At 48.8% G+C, this 24,400-nt stretch overlaps 1 protein-coding gene across 1 annotated transcript in view; it reads left to right on the top strand.

Moving 5' to 3' along the window:
* Positions 1-22,194, top strand: part of LOC134579472 (NXPE family member 2-like) — a 98,422-nt gene extending 76,228 nt beyond the window's left edge. The window contains exon 5 of the mRNA XM_063438776.1: positions 21,589-22,194. Within this exon, the coding sequence (XP_063294846.1) occupies positions 21,589-22,124 (536 nt within the window). The 3' untranslated portion in view covers positions 22,125-22,194. The remainder of the gene's footprint in view (positions 1-21,588) is intronic.
* The last annotated feature ends 2,206 nt before the right edge of the window (positions 22,195-24,400 follow it).

Raw genomic sequence — 24,400 nt, 5'->3', positions numbered from 1 at the left:
CCCCGACTACAAATATATATATATATATATATATATATATATATATATATAACATGGGGGATGGTTGCACTCACCTGAACATGCTTAAATGGGGTGCTGCTGGGGGCCATATTAAACAATAAACAATACACAAGATCCAGCGCACTCTCCTACTAAACAGCAACTTCAATGTTGACAGATATTATTAGTTTTTAAAAGTTGTTTTTAAAAACACCTAATCTAGGCAAAAAAATTATGGGGATTTAGTTACATCATATGATCATACATTGCATAAGCCTGCCACAACGTCAATGTACCCCATCTTTGGCAGGTCCTACTCTCACAGTCTAATGTCTGCTCCTATGAGATTAACCCACTTACCTGGGAAAAAATTCCATCTGAGGCTCTCTGCAGTACAAGGGACCTGAGATGAGGCACCTGGAACAGGGAGGGGTGGAAAACCAAGGAGTTGGCTAGACTCCCTAATATATATATATATATGAAACATGGGGGATGGTTGCACTCACCTGAACATGCTTAAATGGGGTGCTGCTGGGGGCCATATTATACAATAAACAATACACAAGATCCAGCGCACTCTCCTATCTATATTGTTTTATATATATATATATACGTTTAATAATACACACTATAAAATGCAAAGCAACGAAACAATAAAACTATAATCAATTTGCTACATTATATAGGAGTTCAAATCAACAAGTCAATTAATTTACTTGACAAGCCTAAGAGTCAACATTATACCTCTTTTCCTTTACAAGCATGTGTGTATATATATATAATGATTACCCAATGCGCAGTGTAGGTGATATACCTGCCCTGACCATGCTTTGCAGACCAGGTATCAGTGGTCAGACATGCCATTACTTCCTTTTGCACAATTGAGTACAGGTTGGGGATAGCCTTTTTTGAAAAGAAATTTCAGCCGGGTACCTTCCACTGCGGTGTCCCAATAGCTACAAATTTTTTGAACGCCTCAGACTCAACCAGATTGTATGGTAAAAGCTGGCGGGATAATAGTTCGGACAAGCCAGCTGTCAGACGCTGGGCAAGGGGGTGACTTTGTGACATTGGCTTCTTATGTCACAAAGTCACCCCCCTGAAATGATTTACGTCTAAAAGACTTCCGCAATAAGGCACTTCAGCACTTCGGCAACTTCGGCACTTCGGAATTTCGGCATTTCGGGACTTCTTTTGCAGCCGCTTAGTAGATAACTCCCTAATTCCCACGGTATTAGGGAGTTATCTACCAAAAGGCTGAAAGACCTAAATTGGTCTTTCAGACAAATTTACTAATACTAAGTAAAAATTACTTTGTATTAGTAAATGTTGCCCCTACTCGCTATACAGCGAGTAGGGGCATCTCTATTAAACAGTGAGCAGCCTATGGCTGCTCACTGTTTAAAAAAAAAAAAAAGAAAGGGACCTATTGCCCCTACCCCTGAGCGGCGGGTGGGGGCCCTAAAGTAAAATGATGGGGGGGGACGACCTATTGGTAAAATGATGGGGGGGGGTACCTATTGTCCTCCCCACAGCCCCCACCCCTGAGCGGTGGGTGGGGTCCCTAAATACTAATATGGGGGAAGACCTATTGTCCTCCCCCCCCCCCGGCCCCCACCCCTGAGCGGTGGGTGGGGGTCCTAAATACTAATAAGGGGGGGACCTAATGTCCTCCTCCCTGGCCCCCACCCCTGAGCAGTAAGTTGGGGCCCTAAATTAGAAAAGGGGGGACCTAATGTCCTCCCCCCTGGCCCCCACCCATGAGCGGTGGGTGAGGGCCCTAAATACTAATAGGGGGGGACGTAATGTCCTTTCCTGGCCCTCACCCCTGAGCGGTGGTTGGGGGCCCTAAATTCTAATAAGTGGGGGGACCTAATGTACTCCCTCATGGCCCCCACCACTGAGCGGTGGGTGGGGGCCCTAAATTAGAGGAAGGGGGGACCTAATGTCCTCCCCCCTGGCCCCCACCCCTGAGCGGTGGGTGGGGGCCCTAAATACTAATAAGGGGGAAGACCTAATGTCCTCCCCCCTGGCTCCCACCCCTGAGCGGCGGGTGGAGTCCCTAAATACTAATAAGGGGGGGACCTAATGTCCTCCCCCCTGGCCCCCACCCCTGAGCAGCAGGTAGGGGCCCTAAATACCAATAGGGGGGGACCTTTTGTCCTCCCCCCCCCAGCCAAACCCGGGTGGGGGCCCTAAATAAAAATGTTACCACCCCAGGTGATTAGGGGTCCCCAAACCCCTAGTCACCCCCCTCCAAACAAAATTAATTAACCCCTACCTGCCCCCCCCACCCTAAAAATAGTGAGGGGGGACCAATAACTAGGTACCTGTAAAAAAATAAATAAAACTTACCATTTGATGTTTTCTTTCTTCTAAAATCTTCTTTTTTCAGCGCCCAAAAAGGGCAAATAAAAAATCCATAATAACCGATGCAAAAAAAAAACGAGCGCAAAAAAAAAAATCCATCTTCACCCATGGAGGGCTCCGCGCAGACTGAGCTCTGCAGGGCCCTGCAATTAGACTCAGAGCACTCTGATTGGTGGTAGTGATGTACCGAACTGTTCGCTGGCGAATAGTTCCTGGCGAACATAGCGTGTTCGCGTTCACTGCCGCGTGCGAACACATGCGCGGTTCCAACCGCCCCCTATTCGTCATCATTGAGCAAACTTTGAACCTGTGCCTAAAAAAAAAAAAGGTTTCCAGTGTAAGCTAATAGCAGTCAGTGTCCTTAAAGCGGGTTTTTATTAGGCCTACAGCATGTGCTCTGCAGAACTGTGCCAGTGCACATTGCCACTCATATCTGGTGTCTGTATAGCGTGCTTTTACAAAGAAAAAAAGGTTTCCAGTGCAAGCTAATAGCAGTCAGTGTCCTTAAAGCGTGTGTGTCAGGCCTACAGCGTGTGCTCTGCAGAACTGTGCCAGTGCACATTGCCACTCATATCTGGTCTCACAGTAGCTTGCACGCATAGTACCACTAAGCCCCAAAAAAATGACAGGCAGAGGCAGGCCACCCCGCAGGGGCCATCGTGGTTGTGGTGCTGTGATTCCCTTTGGCCCTAGAATAATGCCCAGTTTTCAGAGGCCACGTACCCTGAACTTGAAAAGTTCTGAGGACATAGTTGACTGGCTAACACAGGACACCCAATCTTCTACAGCCTCCGCTCGGAACCTTGATGCACCATCCTCCTCCAGCTTAGCTTCAGGCACCTCTCAAGATACCACTCACCCGCCTGCCGCCACCACCAAAACTAGCACCACAACCGCTTTACTTGGTATGTCAGAGGAGTTATTCACACATCCGTTTGAAGAAATGAGTGATGCGCAACCATTATTGCCAGAGGATGTAGATAACAGGGATATGTCTCAGGCAGGCAGCATTACACACATGGATGTACGGTGTGATGATGATGATGTTGTACCCGCTGCTGCTTCCTTTGCTGAGTTGTCAGATACAAGTGAAGCGGTTGATGATGACGATGCGTCCATGGATGTCACGTGGGTGCCCGCTCGGCAAGAAGAAGAACAGGGCGAAAGTTCAGATGGGGAGACAGAGAGGAGGAGGAGGAGACGAGTTGGAAGCAGGGGGAGGTCATCGCAAGGAGCTAGTGGCACAGTCAGACAGCATGCATCGGCACCCGGGGTCAGCCCGACAGCACGCCAATCAACGCATGCTGTGTCCACCACCAGAATGCCATCATTGCAGAGCTCAGCAGTGTGGATTTTTTTGTGTGTGTCTGCCTCTGACAACAGCGATGCAATTTGCAACCTATGCCAAAGGAAACTGAGTCGTGGGAATTCCAACACCCACCTAGGTACAACTGCTTTGCGTAGGCACATGATCTCACGTCACAAACGCCTATGGGATCAACACATGAGTACAAGCAGCACGCCTACTCTAAGCCGCCATCCTCCTCCAGGTCCAGCATCTTCAGCCACGTCAACCACTGCTGTCCTCCTTGCCCCCTCTCAACCATCCGCCACTCCGTCTCCCGCCTTGAGCAGTTCCCGCTCATCTGCCCACAGTCATGTGTCTGTCAAGGACATGTTTGAGCGTAAGAAGCCAATGTCACAAAGTCACCCCCTTGCCCAGCGTCTGACAGCTGGCTTGTCCGAACTATTATCCCGCCAGCTTTTACCATACAAGCTGGTGGAGTCTGAGGCGTTAAAAAAATTTGTAGCTATTGGGACACCGCAGTGGAAGGTACCCGGCAGAAATTTCTTTTCACAAAAGGCAATCCCCAACCTGTACTCAATTGTGCAAAAGGAAGTAATGGCATGTCTGACCACTGATACCTGGTCTGCAAAGCATGGTCAGGGCAGGTATATCACCTACACTGCGCATTGGGTAAACCTGCTGACTGCTGCCAAGCATGGAATGCATGGCTCTGCAGAGGATTTGGTGACACCGCCACGACTTGCAGGCTCCTCCTACTCCATCCTCTTCTCTAACCTCCTCGGCTGAGTCCTCTTCTGCTGCTGCGTCTTGCTCCACATCAACGGCACCCCCCCAGCTCCCCAGGTACTATTCCACATCCCGGATACGGCAGTGTCACGCCGTCTTGGGTTTGACTTGCTTGAAAGCAGAGAGTCACACCGGACAAGCACTCCTGTCCACCCTGAACGCACAGGTGGAAAAGTGGCTGACTCCGCAGCAACTGGATATCGGCAAAGTGATTTATGACAACGGAACAAATTTGTTAGCGGCATTGAAGTCGGGCAAGTTGATACATGTGCCGTGCATGGCACATGTGTGTAATCTGATCGTACAAAGCTTTGTGCATAAGTACACAGGCTTACAGGACATCCTGAAGCAGGCCAGGAAGGTGTGTGGCCATTTCAGGCATTCCTACACGGCCATGGCTCACTTTGCCGATATCCAGCGGTGAAACAACATGCCAGTGAGGCGCTTGATTTGCGACAGCCCGACACGTTGGAATTCAACACTCCTAATGTTCGACCGCCTGCTCCAACAAGAAAAAGCCGTTAATGAATATTTGTATGACCGGGGTGCTAGGACAGCCTCTGGGGAGCTGGGAATTTTTGTGCCACGTTACTGGACGCTCATGCGCAATGCCTGTAGGCTCATGCATCCTTTTGAGGAGGTGACAAACCTAGTCTGTCGCACCGAAGGCACCATCAGCGACATCATACCATTTGTTTTCTTCCTGGAGCGTGCCCTGCGAAGAGTGCTGGATCAGGCCATAGATGAGCGTGAAGAGGAAGAGTTGTGGTCACCATCACCACCAGAAACAGCCTTATTAGCATCGCTTGCTGGACCTGCGGCAACGCTGGAAGAGGATTGTGAGGAAGAGGAGTCAGAGGAGGAATGTGGCTTTGAGGAGGAGGAGGAAGACCAACCACAACAGGCATCCCAGGGTGCTCGTTGTCACCTATCTGGTACCCGTGGTGTTGTTTGTGGCTGTGGGGAAGAACATACCTTCATTGACATCAATGAGGAGGAGGAACGGGAAATGAGTAGCTCAGCATCCAACCTTGTGCAAATGGGGTCTTTCATGCTGTCGTGCCTGTTGAGGGACCCTCGTATAAAAAGGCTGAAGGAGAACGACCTGTACTGGGTGTCCACACTACTAGACCCCCGGTATAAGCAGAAAGTGGCGGAAATGTTACTGAATTACAACAAGTCTGAAAGGATGCAGCATTTGCAAAATAAATTAAAAAGTATGCTTTACACAGCGTATAGGGGTGATGTCACAGCACAACGAGAATCTAACAGGGGGAGAGGTGGAAGTCATCCTCCTCCTCCCACGACCACGCCGGCAAGGACAGGACGCTTTAAAGTTGTTGATGGAGGACATGCGGACCTTTTTAAGTCCTACGCATCGCCACAGCCCTTCGGGATCCACCCTCAGAGAGCGACTCGACCGACAGGTAGCAGACTACCTCGCCTTAACTGCAGATATCGACACTCTGAGGAGCGATGAACCCCTTGACTACTGAGTGTGCAGGCTTGACCTGTGGCCTGAGCTATCCCAATTTGCGATAGAACTTCTGGCCTGCCCCGCTTCAAGTGTCCTGTCAGAAAGGACCTTCAGTGCAGCAGGAGGTATTGTCACTGAGAAGAGAAGTCGCCTAGGTCAAAAAAGTCTAGATTACCTCACCTTTATTAAGATGAATGAGGGATGGATCCCGAAGGGACTGACACTGGGCGATACATTCGATTAAAAAAGGCCTGATGAGATGAGCTGCCTTGGGCTAAAAATGGTCCACACGCTGCTGTATTTTAGCTCTGAATGCCGGTTGACTTGCGTGACTTATCCGCCACCAACTAGGGTTCAAGCCGCCATGTTTTAGGGCACTTTCTGCCTGTGAAACAAACATACATTTTTCTGGCCGCTGCTACAGCAGTGGCTGCAACAATACCAAATTTTTCAGGCATGTGTACATGCCTAATTTTTAGACCCTCTGGTGCTGCACTGTGGCTTCAAAAACCAAACCCCCAAAAAAAGGCACATAGTGACCCTATGTAGTTGGAACAGTCCCTATTCTGCTCTGTGTCAGTGTGTATCATGGTCTCTGAGGACGGGGAACAGTCTCTATTCTGCTCTTCCATTTGTATTTCGTCTTAAATAACAAAAAAATTCTGAGACGACGTTGGCAGGGCTATTCACTTGTGTGATCTGTCATGAATTGTCATTTGAATGTTAATTTGAACTGTGGGGCACAAGAACTTGAATCTGACAATTTTTATTTTATCAGAGAACTTGTTTGGGATACAGAAAGGAAAAAAAGGGAGGGTATACATTCAAGAGCAAACTGGTTATTCATTCTCGTGGGAGTTTTTCCGCTGCCCTTGTGCCTTCGGTCTAGTACCATGTCAGGGTTGTCTTTCTCTCCTAAACCTGGGTTTGGTCCGGGGTATGGGAAGGGGGAAACCTGGGGACAGGCTACGGTAGGGGAAGAAGAATGGGGGAAATAGACGTCGAAAGCCTCTCACCTCCCTTTGTCTCCTTCTTAGTTAGCACGCTGTGTGCGGTCACCGGGTCTATTCCCTTATCTAACTACTTAACTATGTACAATGTGGGTGTTTGTTCCGTTATGCCCTAGGATTGTTTAACCTCAGCTTGGTATACCTCAATGTTGGCTGTTGTACCATGGTGTTTGGAGTCGTTGTCTCTCTGCGTCAGAGCAGTTAGGTCTTAGGAGTGGTACTATTCATCCTTCGTATATATATATATATATATATATATATATATATATATATATATGTGTGATATGTTATGCTGTTGTTCTAACACGACCCCCTCCTCCTCCTTCCTCAGATACGCCTCCCATATGTTCCTGGCTTCCACTATGTGGTGTGGGGGGTGTAGCCGCTGGCAGGTTTTTGTTTCATATGCTAGGTTTAGGGAGATCTGTTGGAGAAGGCTAGATCTCTCCGGTGGCTGTTGTTGTTTCCACCCTCTGGCTATTAATAAGTTGGCAGCAATCAAAATATGATATGTTAGGTCGGCATGTGGTTTTGGGAATGGGTCAATCGAGATGAAGAGTAGGGCATTTTCTGGTCTCAGGTTGGTTCTCATGACCAGTGCCCCTTGTATCACACCCTCAACTGCCTTCCAGTATCCTCTGATGGCCGAGCAGGCCCACCAGATGTGGAGCATTGTGCCCTACTCTATTAAACATCTCCAGCAAAGTCTCGAGGTGTTGGGATATATGGTCGCTAGTCTAGTCAGTACCAAGTACCACCTATATTGTATCTTGCGCATTAGCTCTAGGTGGGATGCGCATCTGGATCTACCTTTATGGGCTATGAAGGCTTGGTTCCATTGTTCTTCTGAGAAGACTGTGCTCAAATCCTTATGCCATGCCTCCCAGGTGTGCGGTTCCTAAAATGGCTGCCATATACACGTCCACTGATAGGAGACGCAAAAGGTATTAAACTGATAAGAATAATACTAAACACACCACTCCTATCTGGTGGCACATTAGATTGCCCGCTCAGTGCCTCAAATTTGAAGTAAGAGGACCCACCAAGCATCTTCTTCCATTTCCCTGTTACAGAAATCGCTGCCATATCCATATAAGTTGTACATAATGTCCAGGATAGTTTTCCAGGGACAAATGTTGTAGCCTGTTGAACGAGGTGACCTTGCTCGGGTCCCAGGTGTGCGGTTCCTAAAATCACTGCCATATACACGTCCACTGATAGGAGACGCAACAGGTATTAAACTGCTAAGAATAGTACACCACTCCTATCAGTAGGTCCCCCCCATTGTGATTTATGCCCCCCACCCACCGCGCAGGGGTGGGGGCCGGGGGGGAGGACAGTAGGTCCCCCATTGTGATTTATGGCCCCCACCCACCGCGCAGGGGTGGGGGCCAGGGGGGGGGGGAGGACAGTAGGTCCCCCCAGTGTGTATCAGGGTCCCTGAGGACAGGTGTCAATCCATATCTGCCAAGTGACCCTATGTAGGGGGAACAGTCTCTATTCTGCTCTGTGTCAGTGTGTTTCAGGGATCCTTAGGATAGGTGTCAATCCATATCTGCCAAGTGACCCTATGTAGGGGGAACAGTCTCTATTCTGCTCTGTGTCAGTGTGTATCATGGTCTCTGAGGAAAGGTGTCAATCCATACCTGCCAAGTGACCCTATGTAGGGGGAACAGTCTCTATTCTGCTCTGTGTCAGTGTGTTTCAGGGATCCTTAGGATAGGTGTCAATCCATATATGCCAAGTGACCCTATGTAGGGGGAACAGTCTCTATTCTGCTCTGTGTCAGTGTGTATCATGGTCTCTGAGGATGGGGAACAGTCTCTATTCTACTCTGTGTGAGGAGGAGGAACGGGAAATGAGTAGCTCGGCATCCAACCTTGTGCAAATGTGGTCTTTCATGCTGTCGTGCCTGTTGAGGGACCTTCGTTTAAAAAGGCTGAGCTGGGTATCCACGCTACTAGACCCCCGGTCTCTATTCTGCTCTGTGTCAGTGTGTATCATGGTCTCTGAGGACGGGGAACAGTCTCTATTCTGCTCTGTGTCAGTGTGTATCAGGGGCTTTGAGGACAGGTGTCAATCCATACCTGCCAAGTGACCCTATGTAAGGGGAACAGTCCCTATTCTGCTCTGTGTTCGTGTGCATCAGGGGCTCTGAGGACAGGTGTCAATCCATATGTCAAGGTGTCAATGTCATATGTCAGGTGTCAATCCATATTCATTGCGATTTAGGAATGTTAGGTGATTTATGCCCTTTATGGATTAAAACCAGACTATGCATCAACTGTGTAATTTTCCATGGGAGTTTTGCCATGGATCCCCTTCCGGCATGCCACAGTCAAGGTGTTAGTCCCCTTGAAACAACTTTTCCATCACTTTTGTGTCCAGAAAGAGTCCCTGTGGGTTTTAAAATTCGCCTGCCCATTGAAGTCAATGGCGGTTCGCCCGGTTCGCCGGTTCGCGAACGTTTGCGGAAGTTCCCGTTCGCCGTCCGCGAACCGAAAATTTCAGGTTCGCGACATCACTAGCGTCAAATAGCTTGGTTACAGTGCAATTGTAAACATTCTTATTTTCTGGGTGCTAATCTGCTAAATAGTAAATTTGGGGCGTGCTCTTCATATCTGAGAGTCAAATAGAAGCGTCAAATAGTGCGGTTACAGCGCAATTGTAAACATTCTTATTTTCTGGGTGCTAATCTGCTAAATAGTACATTTGGGGCGTGCTCTTCATATCTGAGAGTCAAATAGAACCATCAAATACTGTTATGACATAGCAGTGTTAATAATTCTAATTTGTTAGATGCTAAAAAGTCAATTTGGTGCCTGCACTTCATATCTGAGAGTCAAATAGAACCGTCAAATACTGTGGTTACATCGCACTTTCAAAAATTCTATTATTTTTTTGCTGCTAAATAGAACATTTGCGGCCTGCGGTGCATTTCTTGCAGTCCAATAAACGAAAAAAATGTTTTACAAAAAAATTGTTGACTATTGGCGGTTACATTGTCGCCTGACATAAAACATCTGTTAGTTTGGTGGGTGAACGCAAAGAATGAGGAGAGCGTCAAATAAGGAACGTGGCCCTGGTCGTGGTGCTGCTGGTGTTGGTGGAGCTCCTGTTGCAAGGAGAGGACGTGGTTGATCTGTGCCAGCTACACCTACACGCACAAGTTAAACACCTTCCTCGTGTGCGAGTACTCAACAGAACCTTCAGCGTTATTTGGTAGGCCCGAATGCTGCTCTACAAATGGTGAGGCCAGAACAAGTACAGGCGATAGTGGATTGGATGGCTGACAGTGCCTCCAGTTCTTGCACATTGTCTCCCACCTGGTCTCCTGCTGAAAGCTCAGAGTTGGCACCTGCAGCCCATGGCCATCTGTCTTTCACCTCACCCCCTTGCAAATCAGCCAAGCATTCTGAGCCACAAGCAGGGCCGGCCTTAGGCCTTTTGGCGCCCTGTGAGAGAAATATTCACAGCGCCCCCCCTTCCTGTCCACCCCGTCCCCCTCCCCACTCCTTCCCCCTTCCCACACACACAAACACACGCAGGCAGTCACACACAGACAGCCACACACAAACACAGACACAGACATAGAATGTGACGGCAGATAAGAACCATTCGGCCCATCTAGTCTGCCCAGTCAGTCACACATAGGCAGACACACACACACAGGCAGACAGCCAGACAGCCACACACACACAAACACACAGAGGCAGACAGCCACACACACACAGAGGCAGACAGCCACACACACACACACACACACAGGCAGACAGTCACACACAGTCACACACACAGTCACACACATACACACACACACACACACACAGGCAGTCACACACAGTCACACACACACACACATACAGAATCACACACACACACACACAGACAGTCACACACAGACAGAAACACACACACACACACAGGCAGACAGTCACACACACACACAGGCAGACAGTCACACACAGACATTCACACACAGTCACACAGACACACAAACACACACACAAGCAGACAATCACATAGTTACCTCTGTTCCTTGTGGAGGCAGACAGGCACTGCAGCTCCTGGATTCTGGTTGTTGGGGGAAGCAGGGACTCCTTCCTGCTTCCCCTGCAGCAGTTAGACGGCATTTTAGCTCCGCCCCGGCACATGCTAAGCCCCGCCCCGCCACACGCTAAGCCCCGCCCCGCCGCAATTTTTTTTTTTATCCCGGCCATGTGTGAGCTGTGCGGCTGCAGGGCGCCCCTCTGCTCCATTGCGCCCTGTGCGGCCGCACAGCTCGCACACCCCTAAGGCCGGCCCTGGCCACAAGTCATGCAGCAGTCTCTTATGCTTTTTGATGACTCTGCTGGTGGGGTTTCCGTGGGACATCCACCTAGCCCTGCCCCAGAAGTGGAAAAGATTGAGTGCACTGATGCACAACCACTTATGTGTCAGGATGTGGACATGCAAGGACCACCGCAGCACGTCTCTGATGATGACGAAACACAGGTGCCAACTGCTGTGGCTTTCGTCAGTGTGCAGACCAGAAATGAGGGCACGGTTGAGGAGTGGGTGGAAGATGATGTGGAGGATGATGCGGTCCTCGACCCCACATGGAATTAAGATCAAGCGAGTGACGTGTCCAGTTTGGAGGAAGAGGCGGTGGTCGCACAGAGGCACCAGCACAGCATAAGAGGGAGCAGGGTGCAAAAGCAGAGCAGCCGTCCCCTAGACGGTATGCCTGCTACTGCCCAGCGCACCCAGAGACCGAGCACACCAAAGCCAGCTCCAAGGAGTTCCCTGGCATGTCAGTTCTTCAGACAATGTGCTGACGACAAGACACGAGTGGTTTGCACGCTGTGCAATCAGAGCCTGAAGCGAGGCATAAACGTGCTAAACCCGAGCACAACCTGCATGACCAAGCACGAGCTGCAGTGGAGTAAGCACCTCAAAAACCAAGAAAGGTCTCGGGCTCCTCCTGCTTCCCCTTCTACTGCTGTCTTGGCCTCTTCCTCCATCGCTGGAGTCAGAGTGACACCTGCCACCCCGCAAACAGAGGATGTGGCAGCAATGCCACCACGTCCGCCACCGTCCCCAAGCATCTCCACACTGTCCCATGGAAGTGTTCAGCTGTCCATCTCCCAAACACTGGAGAGAAAGAGGAAGTACCCCCCTAGCCACCCGCTATCCATGGCCCTGAATGCCAGCATTTAAAAATTCATGGCCTTTGAAATGCTGTCATTCCATCTGGTGGAGACAGACCGTTTTAAAAACCTGATGGTGGTGACTGTCCCACAGTACGTGATTCCCAGACGCCACTACTTTTCCAGGCGAGCCATCCCTTCCCTGCACAACCAATTGGCGGACAAAATCAGGTGTGCACTGCGCAACTCCATCTGTGGCAAGGTCCACATAACCACAGATACGTGGACCAGTAAGCACGGGCAGGGACGCTATATCTCCCTAACTGCACACTGTGCAAATGTAGTGGCGGCTGGGCCTGAGGCGGATAGCAGTTTGGTGAATGTCCTTCCGCCACCGAGGATTGCAGGGCATTTCTCTTTGCCTCCTGTTGCCTCATCCTCCTACTCCGCTTCCTCCTCCTCTACCACCACCTCATCCAGGCAGCGTAACACCTTCATCACCAACTTCAGCACAGCCAGGGGGAAATGACAGCAGGCTGTTTTAAAACTCATATGTTTGGGGGAAAAACCCCACACTGTGCAGGAGCTGTGGACAGGCATGGAACAACCGACTGATGAGTAGTTGTTGCCACTGAGCCTCAAGCCCGGCCTGGTGGTGTGCGATAATGGGCGAAATCTCGTAGCAGCTCTGGGCCTAGCCAGTTTGCAGCACATCCCTTGCCTGGCGCATGTTCTGAATTTGGTGTTGCAGAAATTCCTGAAAAACTACCCAGATATATCAGAGCTGCTGCAGAAAGTGCGGGCTGTCTGTGCGTGCTTTCGGCATTCTCACTCTGCTGCTGCTCGCCTGTCTGCGCTGCAGCGTAACTTCGGCCTTCCCGCTCACCGCCTCATATGCGACGTGCCCACAAGGTGGAACTCTACCTTGCACATGCTGGAGAAACTGTGCGAACAGATGCAGCACGCATGGGTCAGTCGTTCTGCGGAACAGCACCACTTCACCACCAATGAGTGGGCCTCCATGCGAGACCTGTGTGCCATTTTGCACTGTTTCGAGTACTCCAGCAACATGGCCAGTGTCGATGACGCCGTTCTCCGCCTTACTATCCCGCTTCTATGTCTCCTTGAAAAAACACTTCGGGCGATGATGGAAGAGGATGTAGCACAGGAGTAAGAGGAGGAGGAAGAGGGGTTATTTCCACGGTTATCAGGCTAGTCATTCACAAGTGTCTTGGAGAGTGGGTTCCTGCACCAGCATAGGCCAGGTACACAATTGTCCAGCCAGGGCACAGTTCTGGAGGATGAGGAGGAGGAACCGTGTTCACAGCAGGGTGGCACACAATGCAGCTCGTGGGCATCACTGGAGCATGGCTGGGGGGATACGGAGAACACAGACGATACACCTCCCACAGAGGACAGCTTGTCCTTGCCTCTGGGCAGCCTGGCACACATGAGCGACTACATGCTGCAGTGCCTGCACAACGACTGCCGAGTTGCCCACATTCTAACTTGTGCTGATTACTGGGTGGCCACCCTGCTGGATCCCCGTTACAAGGACAACGTGCCGTCCTTAATTCCCACGCTGGTAGACGCGCTGCTGAGGGCATTCCCAACTGACACCGGGGGCTCAGTGTAAGCACAAGGCGAAGGCAGAGGAGGAGGAAGAGGTCGCCAACACAGCTGGGGCACCGCCAGCACCTCAGAAGGCAGGGTTAGCATGGCCGAAATGTGGAAAAGCCTTGTCAGCATGCCACAATAACCAGCACCACCATCTGATATGGAACGTCTTAGCAGGAGGCAGCATTTCAGCAACATAGTGGAACAGTACGTGTGCACACACCTACACGTACTGACTGATGGGTCTGCCCCATTCAACTTCTGGGTCTCCAAATTGGGCACATGGCCTGAGCTTGTCCTTTATGCCTTGGAGGTGCTGGCCTGCCCTGCAGCCAGTGTATTGTCTGAACGTGTTTTTAGCACGGTAGGGGGCGTTATCACAGACAAGCGCAGCCGTCTGTCCACAGCCAACGTGGACAAGCTCACATTTATTAAAATGAACCAGGCGTGGATCCCACCAGACTTGTCTGTACCTTGTGCAGAATAGACATTTATACCATTGTTATACTCAAGTGCACTTATTCTTTGTTTTCTTTTTTTATCTGTCCCAATATTTTGGTGGCTACCCCAATAAAAAACAAAACAAACGAATAAAAAACAGTGTTGGCTACCTCCTCCTCCTCCACCGCCGCTTCCACCTACACCGCCACGGTGTATACCCAGATATATCAGAGCTGCTGCAGAAAGTGTGGGCCATCTGTGTGCGCTTTTGGCGTTCTCACCCTGCTGCTGCTCGCCTGTCTGCACCTGCATGACCGCCTCATGAGACTGTGCGAGCAGCAGCAGGCGATAGGGGAGTTTCAGCTGCAGCACGCACGGAACAGAGTTTTCTTTTTTTATATGTCCCAATATTTTGGGGCTACCCCAATTAAAAAAAAAACTAAAAACTAAAAAAAAACAATAAACAGTGTTGGCTACCTCCTCCACTGCCGCTTCCACCTCCACCGCCACGGTCACCGCTTCCTCAACCTATGGGTCACTTGTATAAACTATGTACACAAGAGCAGAGGCTTGTGAAGGCCTTTTCTCCATGCATCAGTAGTTGAGCTCAGTTTGAACAATGAAAGAGAATACCCTGCAATCCAACCCTCTCTCAAATGGATAATTCTGGTGATCCTCCTGACAGCCTTGCTTTAGATTTTGTTCTTCAAAAGCTAAAATCAAAGATTCCATCTAGTGCTATTTTATGGCTCAGCTGTATTTTTAATTTTTAGGTATTTTAAGTGATTTCCCTATCCACATTTGTTTGCAGGGAACTTGTCCTACTCGTACCCCCATTTTACTTCCTTTTGCAGCCCTCTAGCCCTTTCCAGGACTTTTTTACAGGCATTGTTTGTGCCCAAAAGTTTGGGTCCCCATTGACTTCAATGGGGTTCGGGTTCAGGGTCAAATTCGGGGTCAAGTTCGATCCCGAACCCAGACTCTTTAAAAAAGTTTGGCCGAACCCGCCGGACCTGAACATCCAGGTGTCCGCTCAACTCTAGTCTGTAATACAACAAGCATCTAGGGCTTCTCACCCTCAGGGACAACAGACCCTTTTTGGGGCTCCTGGCACCAGGTCCATTGTCTGTGGGCAAGAAGCTGTCATTCAAGCCTCTCCAGAAGGCTGTTGCATGGGAGCTTATGTCACACTGGTGTTTAGTGAAAAACCCTGTAAGTGGTTTGTCAATTGGAAATGTTGCGAGGCATGTAACTTTGTGATGCGAACATTCTTGCACTTCCTTGACTACTCTAATCTACCTAAAAGTCACTTTTATGCTATTCCCAACCCTCCTTTATGCATGACAATTCCTCCCAACCTTACTCTTGCCATAGTGGCATTTTGTTTCTTATAGCAAGGAAACCTCAGCTGCTGGGGTTTTTGCAAAATAATCTCAATGCATCAAGAAGTTTATCTGAAAATAGTAGGGATCCATCCAGTACAATGCAGATTCAATTAACTGAAAAGCGAGTAAACAGAATCTCAAAGAAAATTTATCATTCAAATTGGATATAATTGTTTTCATTGAAAATGTACTGAATAAGCTCTAGAATATGGGCACAAACTCAGAAGTTTAAACAGGGGAGGAGGGGGAAGTAACCATTAGGATAATATGGGATACAATAGGAATTGTCAGAGGTCCGCGGGCGGCTAGTAGAGGAGGCTGCTCGCAGCTCGCAGCACTCACCCTCAGTCCATCGCCGCCCGCGGTCTCCCCTCCTCCTACCTGTCGGCGAGCGGCGTCTCCTCTCCGCCGCTCGCCGCTCGCATCCGTCACGCCTCCCAGCGGCAGCATGTATAACGCTGCACGCTGGAAGGTCGTTGATTTATGCAAACGCCGGGGTCACGTGAGTGACCCGGCGTTAAAGCAACAGTACCACAATCACAGTGGGAGGCTTAGATATCTCCCACGTGTGATTGTTAATTCTGATTGGAAGTTATCCAATCAGAATTTAACCTAGGGTATTTATACTCACCTTTCCTGTTCCTCCCTGCCCTGTTGTGGTCTTTGCTGTATAGTATTGATTCTGAACTTGTGATTTCTGGTTACGTACTCTCTGGCTTGTTAATCTGACTTTGTGACTTTCTCCTACCCTTTGACCTCGGCTTGTTTATCGTTATCCTGTTTTCTGGTTCCCCTGAGTCGGCTTGTCTCCTGACTATTCTGTGTGTGATTAGCCCGGCCACTCTAAGGTCCGGTACGGCACCTTTTCTGTGTGTGTGTGTGTCTGTTAGCATGTTGGGTTCCCGGAATCGTGACATTACAACAGGGCCATTATGGAACCTGCTGACATTCCACAGCTCCTAGTTAATCAGGAGGCTAGAATGGATGGTTTAGACCATCGTATGGATCAGTTTGCCCAGGCTTTACAAACCATACTGGCTCATACTGCCCACTTGCAACCTGCCGTTCAAGAAGTTGTTGCTGCTGGGCCAGAACCCAGCCCTGATCCGGTAACCGCTCCTGATCACGTGGTTCACATGACGCCACCTCAGCGCTATAGCGGTGATCCAGCATTGTGCCGTGGTTTCCTCAACCAAATTGATATTCATTTGCTGATGAATCCGCGCTCATACCCCACTGACAGAGCCAAAATTGCTTTTCTGATCAACCATTTGTCAGGAAAAGCTCTAGCATGGGCCAACCCCATGTGGGAGAACACGTCCCCAATGTCCTTTGCAGACTTTCTAACAGCTTTCAAACGTACAATTGATCAGCCTGGCCGGGTTGCTTCTGCTGGCAAAGCTCTGCTCAGGATCCGACAGGGCAGTAGATCAGTAGTGGATTATACCATTGAATTCCGCACTCTGGCAGCTGAAGTGGTTTGGAATAACGACTCTCTCGTAACAGCTTTTCAGGAGGGTTTGGCCGCTTACATATTAGACGAAATAGCATCCAGGGAATTGCCTATTCTTCTGGATGATCTAATAGATTATATCATTCTAATTGACAACCGTATAAGAGAGAGGCGTAGTCAAAGAAGAATGAATACACAGGGGTTACCTGCTTTACCCAGTACTGCACTACTAGCGTTACCTCCCCCTACTCAACCACCTCCCGAACCCATGCAATTAGGTGCTGTAGGCTTATCTGAAGCTGAAAGGACATACCGCAGAAGGGAGGGCGTGTGCCTTTATTGTGGTACTTCGGCATCTCCGAAGTAACTGTCCTAGTTTGCAGGGAAACTACAGCACCTAAGGCCTAAAGAGGGGTCGGCCTCGGGTGTTATGTTTTTTTCCCCTCATGTGTCCATCTCCAGACCATTCATTACGGTTACTCTTTTGGTCAATCAAACCACGATTACAACTAAAGCCTTGATCGATTCAGGTGCTGCAGATAACTTTATTGATGAGAACTTTGCTAAAACCGCAGCCTTGAATCTGATCCAAAAGGCCACATCCTTGGCCGTTGAGGCCATAGATGATAGAACACTTGAGAAACCCCTGGTGACCCATGAGACCCAAGAAATGGTAATGGCCGTGGGTGCCTTACACAAAGAAAGGATAACCTTCCAAATAATTGACTCCCCTACAGCTTCCATCATACTGGGCTTCCCCTGGTTAGTTAAGCATAACCCGGTACTTGATTGGGGTTGTTTGGATATACTCTCCTGGGGGGAATCCTGTCAACGAGACTGTATGGTCCGTTTACGTCCCGTTTGTTTACTCAATGTCCCTACAGCTAAACCCCTTTCTGTTTCTGTCCCCCCTGTCTATGCAGACCTCGCATTGGTCTTTGAAAAAAGGGAAGCTGATAGACTACCCCCACATCGGGATTATGATTGTGCCATAAACTTGTTACCTGGAAAGATGCCTCCTAGGGGCAAGGTCTACCCGCTTTCTGAGAAAGAAAACCAGGTCATGGAGGAGTACATACAGGAATCCTTACGTAAAGGTTTTATCAGAAGGTCCTCCTCTCCGGCTGGTGCTGGTTTCTTTTTTGTTGCCAAGAAAGAGGGCGATTTAAGGCCATGTATAGACTATAGAGGCCTGAATAATATAACAGTTAAAAATGCTTATCCTATCCCTCTCATTACTGAGTTGTTTGACCGTGTCAAAGGTTCTAGATTTTTTACCAAACTAGACCTCAGGGGGGCTTATAACTTGGTTCGTATAAAAGAAAACGATGAATGGAAGACAGCGTTCAATACACGCAGTGGGCATTACGAGTATCTAGTCATGCCTTTCGGACTGTGTAATGCTCCTGCTGTCTTTCAGGACCTCATCAATGATGTCCTTAGAGATTTACTACATGTCTGTGCCGTGGTCTATCTCGATGATATACTTGTGTTTTCTCCTGATCTGGAGTCTCATCATGCCCATGTGAGGAAGGTACTTAAGAGATTGCTACAAAATGGTCTTTATTGTAAATTGGAGAAATGTTTATTCGACCAAAAATCAGTACAATTCCTAGGGTACATCATTTCTGAACAGGGGTTCAGCATGGATCCTTCAAAATTAGAAGCCATGTTGTCTTGGCCTCTTCCTCAAGGCCTTAAAGCAATACAGCGATTTATAGGTTTTGCCAATTATTACCGCAGGTTTATTAAAAACTTTTCATCAGTCATTGCTCCTATCACTAAACTGACTAAAAAGGGTTTGCACCCCAGGGTTTGGACTCCTGAAGCCATTAAAGCCTTTGAGACTCTCAAAAAGGCATTTGCCACTGCCCCTGTGTTACACCATCCCGATCCTTCCCTTCCCTTTGTAATGGAAGTAGACGCTTCAGAATCAGGTGTGGGAGCTGTATTATCACAAAGACTATCCTATAACGAACCCCTCCATCCCTGTTGCTACTTTTCTAAAAAACTATCTGATTCGGAGAAAAATTACGACGTCGGGAACAGGGAACTATTAGCTATTGTGATGGCTTTTAAAGAGTGGAGATACTTATTAGAAGGAGCCAGACACGAAATCCTGGTTATCACTGATCATAAGAATCTCTCCTATATAGCTGATGCTAAAAGATTGTCCTCTCGTCAAGCCAGATGGTCCTTATTTCTTTCACGCTTTCAGTTCATTATCACATATAGGCCTGGGTACCGTAATGTCAAGGCTGATGCTATCTCCCGACAATACGAACCTTTGGAGTCTATTGCCCCCGCTCCTGAACCCATTGTACCCACGTCTAAGAAAATAGCCGCTACCCGTTTGGTTATTTCGTCCCTTTTCCTGGATGGTATCAAGGCATACCAAACCCAAGCACCCTCTGAGACACCTGTTGATAGATTATACGTGAAAGAAAGAGAGAGAAAGAAATTGTTGGTTTTATTTCACACCGCCAAAACGGCTGGTCACCCAGGGGTTACCAAAACATACAAGGGTCTCCTTCAACAATTCTGGTGGCCTTCACTTAAGAAAGACGTAGTGGATTATGTGCAGGCTTGTCGTGTTTGTGCACAGTGTAAGTCCCCTACTGTTAAACCCCAGGGTCTCCTGATGCCTTTGTCCGTACCCAAGAAACCATGGACCCACCTATCCATGGACTTTATTGTTGATCTTCCTTCATCCGATGGAATGACAGTAATTTTGACTGTGACTGATAGGTTCTCTAAGATGGCACACTTTATTCCACTCAAAAAACTACCTTCTGCGGTTCAGTTGGCTCGGGTGTTTGCCAATGAGGTTTTCCGCTTGCATGGTATACCACAGGATATCGTATCCGACAGGGGTCCTCAGTTTGTCTCTCGGTTTTGGAGGGACTTTTGTGCTGAGATGGGGATTTCCTTGTAATTTACCTCCTCCTATCATCCACAATCCAATGGAGCTGCCGAACGGGCGAATCAATCTGTGGAGTTGTATTTACACTGCTTCACGAATGCACACCAGGACAACTGGTCTCACCTCCTTCCCTGGGCTGAATTCGCCAGAAACACTGTGACTCATTCGTCCACTGGCTTAAGTCCTTTTTTGGTTGCTTATGGGTTCCAACCCTCTGTCCTTCCCGGCGTATTCTCCGACAAGGGAATAAACGCTTTGGACGAGCACCTAACCTCCTTACAGAAGATGTGGGATCAGGTCCATGCTACTCTTTCTCGAGTGGCTGTTGCTCAGAAGAGATTTGCTGATTGCCGTAGAGGTGCTGCTCCTTCTTATGTTCCGGGTGATAGGGTTTGGTTGTCCTCTAAGAATCTCCACCTCAGGGTCCCCTCAATGAAATTCGCACCCAGGTTCCTTGGCCCCTTCAAGGTATTGCGTAGGGTCAATCCTGTGTCCTACTCCCTGGCCTTGCCTCCTTCCATGCGTATTCCTAACACCTTTCACACCTCCCTTTTGAAGCCCCTGCTCTGTAATAGATTCTCTGGTCCTCTCAGGTGTCCAGTTTCCCTCCGTGCAGCCTCTAGTGACGTGTACGACGTGGCTGCCCTGCTTGATTCTCGTTTTTCTCGGGGTCGCTTGCAGTATCTGATTGACTGGAAGGGATACGGTCCTGAGGAGCGGTCCTGGGTTTCTGCCTCTGACGTGAACGCGCCCTCTTTGGTCTGCTCCTTTCATGCGCGGTTTCCTTTGAAGCCTTCGGCTTCCCGCCCGTTGGGCGGTCCTCGAGGGTGGGGTTATGTCAGGGGTCCGCGGGCGGCTAGTAGGGGAGGCTGCTCGCAGCTCGCAGCACTCACCCTCAGTCCATCGCCGCCCGCGGTCTCCCCTCCTCCTACCTGTCGGTGAGCGGCGTCTCCTCTCCGCCGCTCGCCGCTCGCATCCGTCACGCCTCCCAGCGGCAGCATGTATAACGCTGCACGCTGGATGGTCGTTGATTTATGCAAATGCCGGGGTCACGTGAGTGACCCGGCGTTAAAGCAACAGTACCACAATCACAGTGGGAGGCTTAGATATCTCCCACGTGTGATTGTTAATTCTGATTGGAAGTTATCCAATCAGAATTTAACCTAGGGTATTTATACTCACCTTTCCTGTTCCTCCCTGCCCTGTTGTGGTCTTTGCTGTATAGTATTGATTCTGAACTTGTGATTTCTGGTTACGTACTCTCTGGCTTGTTAATCTGACTTTGTGACTTTCTCCTACCCTTTGACCTCGGCTTGTTTATCGTTATCCTGTTTTCTGGTTCCCCTGACTCGGCTTGTCTCCTGACTATTCTGTGTGTGCTTAGCCCGGCCACTCTAAGGTCCGGTACGGCACCTTTTCTGTGTGTGTGTGTGTCTGTTAGCGTGTTGGGTTCCCGGAATCGTGACAGGAATAGCATGAAAAAATGAAATTAAACAAAATAATGGCAGTGCCACTTTAAGCTATTGAAAGGATATAGCCAGGAATTTGGAAGCTCATTAAATGTACGTGATAACATGGTATCTTTATAGCAATAGACCATTCATTATTTCAATTTTCTATAAATGTTATATAATATGTAATATGATATTGGTATAAACTAATTTTATTTTTACTTTTTGTATATTTAGCACTTACAGTGTTCTCACCCTATGGAGACGGATGGGCAAGTCAGCTTTTAGGTATTGACCTAAAGAGAAATATCATGGTTCGCTGGAAAAGGCATACCAGGCCATTTCTTAGTGGCGCATACCAGTCTTTTAGAGAAGAACGGACAATCCCTCGAGAAATTGACTTAATTGGAGGTCATAAGAACACAGTGATTGTGCTTAATATCGGTGTGCATTTCAGACCTCACCCACTCCATCTGTACATTAGAAGAATCATTAACATTCAAAGAGCTCTGAAGCGTCTGTTCCTAAGAAGTCCAGAAACCAAAGTAATTATTAAGACTGAACATTCTGGTGAGAATGAAAAAGAATATGAAATAAACAGTAGCTTTCATGGCTACGTGCACTATTTAATCATGGAACAGATCTTTAAAGATCTAAATGTTGGCTTTGTTAATGCATGGGATATGACAAACGCATTCAATTCAAATATAATTCACCCTCCAAATACATATATTCAGCATGAAGTGGATATGCTAATGACTTATATTTGCTGATGGCAGTAGTAAAAATCCACTATAACTCTGCAGAATATAAGCTGTGTATAAATGGAATAGATATCAAAAATGTTTTGCAATAAATAATGTAAAAATGTGAAAATAAATAAATTTAATGTAAAAAAGTTAAAATTACTTCTGTTCCTGATACATCTTGATCTGCATTAACAAGCAGAGAAGAAATGGTTGAATGCATTCACTAACATATTTTGTAAAAATTGGGCAAAGAAGATGGTCATATGATATACAACAACAACTAAAATTTAAATTCCAAAACTATAGTGCTCTAATCTAACAACAAAACAAAAATTATGTGAGTGTGTATAGTGGATGCAGAGTGTGCATAAATGTATGGGGTAGATATGATTGGAGCTGTGTTCTGTGGGGGCTGAGTAGTTGTCTTTTATACTAGTTTATATATATTATATATTTTTTTTTTTGTTCCCCCTCCACTACTTTTCCTGGTGGTCCAGTGATGCTGTGCAATCTCCAAGCTGTTTTGTATACTGAAAGGGGACGCAGACGACTCCAGCTTACACCACAAGCTGGTCCTCTCCTTCTCTTGCAAGTCATACTTGTGCAGTGCTGCAGTGTTGTCATGACAACCAGCTCTAACAGGCTGGACTTGCAGGAAGTTGAAAAGAGAGAGAGTGCGTGCGTGCGTGCATGTGTGTGTGTGTGTGTTTATCGGAAATCCAGTACTCTGAGTACCTCTGCTCTGTTTTCTTCCTAGCTGCTTTTAGGTACCCTGGAAAGCTTCAGCCTCATTCACTACAGCTTGATTGGAATCCCGGGGCGGACTGAGAACCCTCAGGGCCCCTGGGCAAAATAAATCAAGGGCCCCCTTACAGGCCCCACCCATACTCCGCAGCAAGCGCCACCCATGTCCCGCCTCCATGCACCGCCTCCAGCCACACCCTACACAATCTTTAGACACAAGGAACAAAAGTGCAATAATCCCTTCGAGGCCCCAGTAGAGACTACAATTGAGGGCTAATGGGCCATGGAGGGGGGTCTTTCTAGCAGAGGCTATCTCAGTGTCCTTTAGAGAGTGTGTTAGCAAGAATCCCCTCCAGGCCCTATTAGAGACTACAATGGAGTCTAATAGGCTTGGAAGGGGGTCTTTCTAACAGAGGTCATCTCAGTGTCCCTGCTGGAAACAGTCGCCTCCAGGCCCCAGTAGAGACTACAATTGAGGGCTAATGGGCCATGGAGGGGGGGAGCATTCTAGCAGAGGCTATCTCAGTGTCCTTTAGAGAGTGTGTTAGAAAGAATTTCCTCCAGGTCCCATTAGAGACTACAATGGAGTCTAATGGGGCCTGGAGGGGGGTCTCTCCCACACTCTGGTTCCTATTCACAATATAGCAACACAACATAGCTTGCTGATACCTAGGCCAAGTTGGCTCATCTTACCTTAATTACTGTTGCTGGCTGGCAGTCTGTGGGCTTGCTGGAAGGCTGTGGGCTTACTGGCTGCGGCTGGCAGGCTGTGGGCTTGCTGGCAGGCTGTGGGCTTGCTGGCTGCGGCTGGCAGGCTGTGGGCTTGCTGGCTGCGGCTGGCAGGCTGTGGGCTTGCTGGCAGGCTGTGGGCTTGCTGGCTACTGCCGGCAGGCTGTGGGCTTGCTGGCTACTGCCGGCAGGCTGTGGGCTTGCTGGCTGCGGCTGGCAGGCTGTTGGCTTGCTGGCTGCGGCTGGCAGGCTGTGGCTTGCTGGCTGTGGCTTGCTGGCTGGCAGGCTGTGGCTTGCTGGCTGCGGTTGGCAGGCTGTGGGCTTGCTGGCTGTAAGCCTAACTGGTGGCCTGTGGGCTGGCTGGCCGGCCTGTGGGCTGGCTGGCTTGCTGGCTACTTGGGCACTTGTAGATTATTTAAAGAAATAATCCATGCACAATAAACACTACTGCTCTGTGTAGTCGTTATGGTGCCAGGAGGGCCGGGCCCCCCTCCCAGAGTAAGTAGTCAAACTGTTTAAGAACAGTTTGACAACTTACCTGGGGTATGCTGGGATATGAGGCTGTAGTAGGGTATAGGAGCAGTGGTGCAATGTGTAAGGGGTGCAGTGTGTGTGAAAGGTTCAGTGTGTGTGAGGGGGTGTAGTGTGTGAATGTGTAGGGTGTGTGGGGCAATGTGCCGCCTCAGAACTTGCCGCCGGGCCCCCTGAGGGCGGGCCCCCCTCCTGGCCGGGCCCTCGGACCATGTCCGAAGTGCCTGACCGGTCAGTCCGCCCCTGCTCCTAATGGCAACATATAGTTGGAAGAAGCAGCCTGCTAACATATTTCA

This window comes from Pelobates fuscus, chromosome 12 (genome assembly GCF_036172605.1).
Source record: "Pelobates fuscus isolate aPelFus1 chromosome 12, aPelFus1.pri, whole genome shotgun sequence".
NCBI classification, from domain to species: Eukaryota; Metazoa; Chordata; class Amphibia; order Anura; family Pelobatidae; genus Pelobates; species Pelobates fuscus.
Note: the sequence above shows the minus strand (reverse complement) of the source record. Positions and strands in the feature narration are given on the sequence as shown.